Genomic DNA, 10,150 nt, shown 5'->3' on the forward strand with positions numbered 1-10,150 from the left:
TGTGAACAATGCCACTATGAATATCAGTGTGCAAATACCTTTTCCAATATGCATTTTCAAGTCTTTGGGGTAAATACCCAGTAGAGGGATTGCTGGATCATATGGTAGATCAATTCTTAGTTTTTTGAGGAACCTCCATACTGTTTTCCATAGTGGCTGTACCAATTTGCAGTTGTGTATGAGGGTTCCTTTTATTCCACTTCCTTTCCAACATTTGTTATTACTTGTCCTTTTGAAAACAGCTATTCTAACAGGTGTCAGTTGGTATCTCATTGTGGTTTTGATTTGCATTTCCCTAATAGCTAGCGATGTTGAGCATCTTTTCATATATTTGTTGGCCATTTGTATGTCCTCTAGGGAGAAGTGTCTCTTCAGGTTCTCTGCCCATTTTTTGATTGGATCATTTGTTGCTGAGTTGGATGAGTTCTTTGTATATTTTGTATATTAGGTCCTTATTAGAGGCATTGCTTGCAAATATATTTTCCCATTCAGATGGTTGTCTCTTTACCTTATTGATGGTTTCTTTTGCTGAGCAGAAACTTTTTAGTTTTATGTGGAATTCATTTATTTTTGCTTTTACTTCCCTTGACTTTGAGCTCAAATTCATAAAATCCTCTTTAAGTCCAAAATCAATGTTCAAAAATCCATAGCATTCCTATACTCTAACAATGAAATGTCAGAAAAAGAAGTTGAAAAAATAATTCCTTTTACAATTGCAACAAAAAGAATAAAACATCTAGGAATAAATTTAATGAAACATGTGAAGGACCTATATAATGAAAACTAAAAGATCCTAATAAAAGAAATCAAAGAAGAGACAAAGAAATGGAAAGATATTCCGTGTTCTTGGATTGGAAGAATCAACATAGTTAAAATGACCGTATTACCTAAAGCATTATACAGATTTAATGTAATTCCCATCAAAATCCCATCAGCATTTTTTAAAGAAATAGAACAAAAAATCATCAGATTTATATGGAAGCACAAAAGACCCTGAATTGCCAAAGCCATCCTGAGAAAAAAGAATGAGGCTGGAGGCATCACTCTGCCTGACTTCAAATTATACTACAAAGCAACATTAATCAAAACAGCATGGTAATGGCAGCAAAACAGACACACAGACCAGTGGGACAGAATTGAGAATCCAGAAGTAAACCCATATTGACATGGGCAAATAATTTTTGACAAAAAAGCCAAAAACATACAGTGGAGAAAGGAAAGCGTCTTCAATAAATGATGCTGGGAAAACTAGAAAGCCAACTGCAAAAGAATGAAACTAGACTGATGTCTATCATCACACACCAAAATTAACTCAAAATGGATTAAGGACCTGAATATAAGACCCGAAACAATATAATGCCTAGAAGAAAACATAAGAACTAAAATCTTTTGGGTTTCTGATGAGTCATGGCTGTTTTTGCTTTAGGACTAGATATTCTTGATTCATCATCTCCACTTATAACCTGGCCCTCTTCCTCCTTTTTAAAGAAAAAAATCATATTATATTATTTGCCTTATAAAACAACGTTGCCATATTGTGGGGTAATTAAATCCATGGGCTCCGGGGTAGGATGCTGGGTTCAGACTCTGACTACCATATACTAGCTATATGATTTTGGCAAGTTACTGAATTTCTGTGTGACTCAGTTCTCAATTATTCATTCTGCTTTAATAGAAACCATCACACTACAAGACTTTAAAAAAAAATTACAGTTGAGAAATATACAATCTCCCAAGACTAAGTCAAGAAGAAACAGAAAATCTGAACTGACCCATTACCACCAATGAAATAGAGTCAGTAATCATAAACCTCCCAAAAAACAAAAGCCTTGGACCAGATGACTTCATAGGTGAATTTTACCAAACATTCGAAGAAGAATTATCACCTATTCTTCTCAAACTATTCCAAAAAATTCAAGGCTCCCTAACTCCTTTTATGAGGCCACCATTACCTTGATTCCAAAACCAAAGATATTACAAAAAGATAAAACTATAAATATATATATGTGTGTGTGTGTGTGTGTGTGTGTGTGTGTGTGTGTGTGTATGCGCCAATATCTCTTATGAACATTGATGCAAAAATCCTCAACAAAATATTAGCAAACCAAATTCAGCAATACATTAAAAATATCAAGTTGGATTTATTCCTGGGATACAAGATTGGTATAATATCCACAAATCAATTAATGTGATACACCACATTAACAAATCGAAAGATAAAAAACCATATGATCATACCAACAGATGCAGAAAAAAATGTTCGACAAAATCCAGCATCCATTTATGATAAAAACTCTCAGGAAAGTGGGAATAAAGGGAACATATCTCAACATAATAAAGGCCATATATGACAAACCTACAGCTAACATCATACCCAATGGGGAAAAGCTAAAAGCATTTCCCTTAAGATCAAGAACAAGACAAGGATGCCCACTTTCACCACTCCTCTTCAACATTATATTTGAAGTCTTAGCCACAGCAATAAGACAAGAAAGAGAAAATTGGAAATTGGAATTCGAAAGGAAGAAGTAAAACTCTCGTTATTTGCCATTGACATGATACTATATAGAGAGAACCCTAAAGATTCCACCAAAAAACTATTAGAACTGATCAATGAATTCAGTTAAGTAGCAGGTTACGAAATAAGTATTCAGAAATCAGTGGCATTTTTATGCACCAATTATGAATTTTCAGAAAGAGAAATCAAGAAAACAATCCCATTTACAATTATGTCAAAAACTATAAAATGCCTGAGACTCAAATTAACCAAGAAAGTAGAAGATTTGTTTTCAGAAAATTATAAGTCATTGAAAAAAGAAATTGAAGAAGATACAAATAAATGGAAGCATTTACCATGTTTGTGGGTAGGAAGAATCAACATTGTTAAAATGGCCATACTACCCAAAGCAATCTATAGATTCAATGCAATCCCTATCAAAAGACCAATGGCATTTTTCAGAGAGCTAGAACAAATAATCCTCAAATTTATATGAAGCCATGGAAAAACCCGATTAGCCATGGCAATCCTGAGAAAGAAGAACAAAGCTAGAGGAATCACACTACCTGATATCAAACTGTACTACAAGTCTACAGTAATCAAAACAGCATGGTACTGGCATAAAAACAGAAACATTGATCAATGGAACAGAATAGAGAGCCCAGAAATAAATCCATGCCTATACGCTCACTTAATATATGACAAAGGAGGTAAGAATATACAATGGGGTAAAGACAATATCTTCAATAAATGATGTTGGGAGAATTGGAAAGATACATGCAAAAAAAAAAAAAAAGAGCTAGACCACCTTCTTACACCGGATACAAGAATAGACTCAAAATGGATTAAAGACTTAAATGTAAGACCCCAAACTACAAAACTTCTAGAAGAAAATATAGGCAGTAAACTCTCTGATATTACTAACAAGAATTTCTTTTCAAATACATCAGCTCAGGCAAGGGAAACAAAAGAAAAAATAAACAAATGGGACTACATAAAACTAAAAAAGTTTTGTACAGCAAAAGAAACCATCAACAAAACAAAAAGACAACCGACTGTTTGGGAGAAGATATTCACTAATGATAAGGGGTTAATACCTAAAATATATAAACAACTTATACAACTCAAAAACAAAAAACAAACAATCCAATTAAAAAAGGGGCAGAAGACCTGAAAAGATACTTCTCCAAAGAGGAAATACAGATGGCTAATAGACATATTAAAAGATGCTCAAGGTCGCTAACCTTTAAAGAAATGCAAATTAAAACCACAATGAGATATCACCTCACACCTGTCAGAATGGCTATCATGAATAAAAACAACCAGTGTTGGCAAGGATGTGGAGAAAAGGGAACCCTCATACACTGTTGATGGGATTGCAAAGTGGTACAGCCGCTATGGAAAACAGTACGGAAGTTTCTCAAAAAATTAAAAACGGATATACCTTTTGACCCAGCAATTGCACTTTTGGGTATTTATCCAAAGAAAACCAAAACAATAATTCGTAAAGATCTATGCACCCCAGTATTCATGGCAGCACAATTTACAATGGCTAAGATATGGAAGCAACCTAATTGCCCATCAACAGACAATTGGATAAAGAAGTTATGGTTCATATATACAATGGAATATTACTCAGCCATTAAAAAAAATGAAATCCTACCTTTTGCAACAACATGCGTAGACCAAGATGTTATTATGCCGAGTGAAAAAAGTCAGACAGAAAGATAAATACCATATGATTTTACTTACATGTGAAATCTAAGGAACAAAAAGAAGAAAATAATCAAAAACAGACTCACAACTATAGAGGACAATCTGGTGACGTCCAGAGGGGGTGGATTGGGGGACTGGGGGAATTGGAGTGAAGGTTTAAAGACATACTAATTGGTAGCTGATAGATGGTCACGAGGATGGTGAGCACAGCATGGCATAGGGAATGCAGTTAGCATTAATATGATGGCTAGGTGGAGGGCCAGGGGAGGGAGGAAGCAATTGCGGGATCGTTTTATGAACTACGTAGATGTCTAACCAATGTACTGTATATTTGAAACTAATTTAAATAAATAAATTTCAAAAATCTATAGTTGACATTCTACCATACTTTTTTGATATGCTTATATGAAAGCTAATTCTATGCATTTTTTACTGGGCAGGATTTTTTTTAATTTACTCTAATAACTTTATTAAATCTTTAATTTATCAAAGTATTTAAAGTTTTTAATTTAGATTTCAAAGCCATCTTATCTAATTTGGTGATATTTACATGTAATAATTAAATTGCTTTGTAAAACTGAAAAACATTAACATTATTATTTCCATTTGTTTTATTATGAAATTTTACCAATTTTCACATTCTACAGAAAATACAAAGTACATATCTACATTTAGAAATTAACCAAAATTAGAAAGTATAAAATAAGCTTCTCAAGTTAAAATGTGCAATGTATTTTATAAAAAGACCCGATTACTTCTATTTTTATGATCACTTTTACAAAAATGTACAATAAAACAATCGTGTAAACCGAAGTCAAATACTGTTCCACACATGTAATACTGACCTTTATACAGTCAACAAACCAAACCATAATCAGCCACACCTAATAAGGTTGAGGAGTACATATATATGGAGAGAGAGAAGATCATAGAAAAGCCTTTTGAACAAACCAACATTGAGGCCAGAAACAACTCCTGAACAATGGGGTTATTCAGGAATTTTGTCTTCTTCTTAGTCCTATACCTGCTGCCGGGGTCCAATACTTCCCTTGTTCAGCTGAATGCCAATGGCTTTGAAGGCATTATCATCGCTATAGACCCTGGTGTGCCAGAAGATGAAACACTAATTGAACAAATAAAGGTAAGAAAGAAATAAGATTTTTTCTGCTTGAATTATAGAGAAGAAAAAAAATAGTAGTTAATAATTATTATGGAAACTTCTGAATACGCCATAAAGTTTATAGCAGCATGATGCAGTGAGGATAATGCTGGAATGGATAGTGAGAATTGGAGGCTCTAGACAGGGTTCTACCTTGTCTCAGCATAAGATCAAAGACAAGCCACAGGGCCTCCCCAATCCTCAGTTTCTTCATCTGTAAATGAGCAGTCGGACTTGTCCATTCTTTAAACAATTATTTATTGAATGCTTATGGCAGGACAACAGTGAATGAAAGAGCCCCTGTCCTCTTGATGTGTTCATTCTTTTAAGATCTAGGTAATAAAAACGTGTAAATGCGTTGCGGGTTAGTTGGTAGTAAGTTGCTATGGAGTAAAATAAATCAGCAAAGAGGAATAGGCAGTATTGTTGGGGCCGGGGTAGGGGGAGAATATGGATTACTCATTCATGTAGGGTAGTCAGGGAAAGCCTCACTGTTGATGTGAAATCTAAGCAGGAACCTGAGATGAGTGAGGGAAGAGCCCATTGAAAATCTAGAGGAGGGAATAGAGGGTGCAGCAGCATAGAGGTGAAAGCATGCTTGATGTAGAAACAACTGCAAATGAGCAGGAAGAAGGGTGGGAGAGCTAAAGTTGGAGAGGTAGCAGGGTCCAGACCACTGGAAAGACTTGGGCTTTTACTCTGAATGTGATAAGCCTCAATCCATGGAAAGATTCTGAGCAGAGGTCAGATGTGCTCTCTTGTGCATGTTCTAGGATCACTCTGACTATAATCTTGAAGAAACTGTTGAGAGCTTCCACTTGTCACGCATCTTGTATAAGCCCTGTGCAGCACAGAGGTGCCGAAAAATACCTGGTAGGAAGCTACTGCAGATGTGAAGTGATGGTGACTAGGAACAGGGATATTATGGTAGAGATCATAAAGTAGTGTGATTCTAAACATAATCTGAAGGAATCACAGGCAAATTTGCTGATGGTTTAGATGCTTGTGGAGTAGGGGAAAGTAGGAGGGAAAGACAGGAGTCAAGACTTTAAGGGTTTTTGCCTGAACACTTGGAAAGATGGAATTATCAACTGAGAAGGGCAAGACTTAAATGGAGATTATTGGGCAATTTAGACATCAGGAGTTAGTTTGAGACATTTGAATTTATAGATGCTTACTAGATATCCTCATAGATGGAGATAGGAATCAGAGTTCAGGAGGAAAACCTGGGAGGAGATAAAAATTTGGGAATTATCGGTGTGTAGATGAGATTCAAAGCCATGAGAACACATGAGTTCATTACGTAGTGCAAATGGAGAAGATAAAGGCTCCAGGACTGAACCAAGAATTGTATCCCTAAAGTTTATTTCAGCTATATCATTCCTTGAAATAGATTGGTTTTACAGCCATGTAAATTTGTTTCCCCTGTCCCTTACATCAACATCTACTAATTCTTTATATTTATTTCCTCCACTACCCTATCTAGAGCTTCCAGTTCCCACTGTCCATTCCAGCACTGCGTTGCTAACTCTCCAACTTTAGCTCTCCCGCCCTTCCTCCTGCTCTTTTACAGCTGTTGTGTCCTTATGCTCACTATTAAATCAGCTTCTGCATGGGTGTTGTTACCCATCAGAAGCTGATAAGAATAACCTGAGTTGTGAGCAGGTGATTCTGTGGCTGCCATTTGTCACTCATTCTGTATAAACACTCGCAGTATAGTGGTATTTACTTACTGATACCTTTTAAATTACAAGGTAAGGTAAATAGCCCTTTACCAAAGAACATAAGCTTGGATAGCAGTTAATACAGCTGATTCTGAGTGACGGCCTCTTGGTGTCCAGGGACAGTCAATCAGTTTCAAATAATTCTGAATCTCAGAAAGCAATATTTGGAAGGATTATTTGTAGGGGTAAAAAAAGTTTGCTAAAATGGTCTTTTAGTGAAACTATAAGTAAAAATTCAAGTTTTAGTAGACATTCCTAGATCACAAAATGTTTCATGACATTCTCTCAGCCCTCTACAAAGTTCTTGCATTTATAATATCACAAAACCATGTAAAAAGCTATCATCCACATTATACAGAAGAGAAAACTAGGATTTGGAGAAATTAAATAATTTTTCAAAGGTTTCCCAGGTAGTGCAATTAGAGTAGAGATCCAGCCCATGAGCTTTGAGGACTTAGAGACCTTGGGTTTGAGTTCTGGCCTTTATAGTATGATAAAAATCATTCTTTTTTATAACTGGTGAACCAAACATGTGGACATAGAACCTTATGCCTGGGCTACTACCTGATCACGATAAGTTTTATGCTGAATTGATTTATAATTTACAACCTGAGATGTCAATTGTCAACTTTCTTTATTCCTGTACTCATATATCTTTTTAGTTTGAGAGTACTTATTTTTGGAAACATTGATATCTTAATCTTCTCTGATCCAACTACAAAATTATAGGAATTCTGAAAAACAATTTACAAGGAATATTATAGGAATTCTGTTTGAAAAGTCTGCGCGAACCATTATTAGCCACTCTAGTGTGTTCCAGGAGATCATAGTCACCTGAAAGAGAGTTTCTGAAATACCTCTATGACCTGAGAACATACCATTACCCAAGGTAGTCACAAAAGGCCATGGAAACTCCAAAGTAAATGAAATCTTCTGGAATTATACAATTGTACAACCCACACAACTGTATGCAGTGACCCTACTTTTCCAGTTGGTACCATAATTCAAACCACCACATACACCTTTTAAAAAATTTTGAGATATAATTGATATGCATTAGTTTAAGGGATGTAATGTGATGATTTTATATTCATATATATTATAAAACCATCACCAAAATAAATCTAGTTAACACGCATCATCATAACATAGTTATAATATTTTTTGTGTGAGAACTTAAGATTTAATCTTTTAGCATTTTCAAATATGCAATACAATATTATTAACTACAGTCACCATGTTGTACACTACATCACCATGACTTATTCATAAATAGATGTTTGTACTTTTTGACCCCTTTCGCCCATTTAGCCAACCCCACCTCCACATACATCCTAAAGCCTCTGGCAATCATCAATTTGTTCTCTGAATCTATGAGCTCCGTTTTTGGTGTTTTTTCTTTTTCTTTCCTTTTTTTTTTTTTTTTTGATTCCACATATAAGTGAGATTGTACAGTATTTGTCTTTCTCTGTCTGACATATTTCACTGAGCATAATGCTCTCAAGTTCTGTCTACATTGTTGGAAATGGAAGGATTTCCTTCTTTTTAAGGCTCAATAATATTCCATTGTTTATATATACAATATCTTCTTTATCTATTCATCCACCTATGGACACTTAGGTTTGTTTCCATGTCTTGGCCATTGTAAATAATTCTGCAACTAACATGAGGGTACATATATCTTTTTGAATTAGTGTTTTCATTTCCTTTGTTTAAATACCCAGAAGTGGAATTGCTGAATCAAATGCTAGTTCTACTTTAAATTTTTTTTTTCAGGAATCTCCATACTATTTTCCATATTGGCTGCACCAATTTACATTCCTGTGAAAAGTGCACAGGGATTCCCTTTTCTCCACATTGTTGCCAATGAATTATTCATTATTTCTTGTCTTTTTGATAATAGTCATTCTAACAGATGTGAGGTGATAACTCACTGTCATCCTGATTTGCATTTCCCTGATGATTAGTGATGCCAAGCACTTTATTATGTACCTGTTGGCCATTTGTATGTCCTCTTTGGAAAGTCTATTCAGATCCTCTGCACATTTTTAAATCAGATTTTTTTTTGCTATTGCCTTTGCTTTTGGTGTAAAATCCAAAAAACCATCAGCAAGCTTACTGTTTATGTTTTCTTCTAGGAGTTTTATGGTTTCAGGTTTGACATTCAAATCTTTAATGCATTTTGAGTTAGTTTTTATATATAGTAAGACAATGTCCAGTTTCATTCTTTTGCATGGATCTTTCCAGTTTTGCCAACATCATTTAATGAAGAGATTGTCCTTTCCAAATTGTATAATGCTGGCTCCTTTGTCATAAATTAATTGACCATATATGTATGTGTTTATTTCCAGACTTTCAATTCTGTTCCATTGACTCCTGTGTCTGTTTTTATGCCAATACCATACTATTTTGATTATGATAGCTTCGTAATATAGTTTACAATCAAGGAATGTGATGCCTCCACCTTTGTTCTTTCTCAAGATTGCTTTGGCTATTCAGGGATTTTTATGGTTCCATACAAATTTTAGAATTGTTTGTTCTATTTCTGTGAAAAATACCATTGGCATTTTGTTAGGGATTGCATTGAATCTGCAGATTGCCTTGGATAGTATGAACATTTTAATACTATTGATTCTTCAAATCCTTAAGTATGGAATATCTTTCCATTTATTTGTGCCTTCTTCAATTTCCTTCATCAATGTTCTATAGTTTTCAGTGTACAGGACTTTCACCTCTTTGGTTAAATTTATTCTTAGGTATTTTATTCTTTTTTGATGCAATTGTAAATGGGATTGCTTTCTTAACTTCTCTCTCTGATAGTATGTTATTAGTGTATAGAAAGGCAATATATTTTTCTATTGATTTTGTATCCTGCAACTTTACTAAATTCATTTGTTAATTCTAATGGTTTGTTGGTGGAGTCTTTAGGGTTTTCATATATAATATCATGCCATCTCCAAATAGCAACAGTTTTACTTCTGCCTTTCTGATTAGAATGACTTTTATTTCTTTTTCTTGCCTCATTGCTCTGGCTAGGGCTTCCAAAACTGTGTT

General features: G+C 34.7%; 1 protein-coding gene across 1 annotated transcript in view; it reads left to right on the plus strand.

Moving 5' to 3' along the window:
- Positions 1–5,195: 5,195 nt before the first annotated feature.
- LOC105289152 (calcium-activated chloride channel regulator 4A) overlaps positions 5,196–10,150 on the plus strand; it is a 29,299-nt gene continuing 24,344 nt past the window's right edge. Inside the window, exon 1 of the mRNA XM_011355694.1 lies at positions 5,196–5,354. Within this exon, the coding sequence (XP_011353996.1) occupies positions 5,196–5,354 (159 nt within the window). The remainder of the gene's footprint in view (positions 5,355–10,150) is intronic.

The sequence above is a fragment of the Pteropus vampyrus genome, unplaced genomic scaffold (genome assembly GCF_000151845.1).
Source record: "Pteropus vampyrus isolate Shadow unplaced genomic scaffold, Pvam_2.0 Scaffold22, whole genome shotgun sequence".
NCBI classification, from domain to species: Eukaryota; Metazoa; Chordata; class Mammalia; order Chiroptera; family Pteropodidae; genus Pteropus; species Pteropus vampyrus.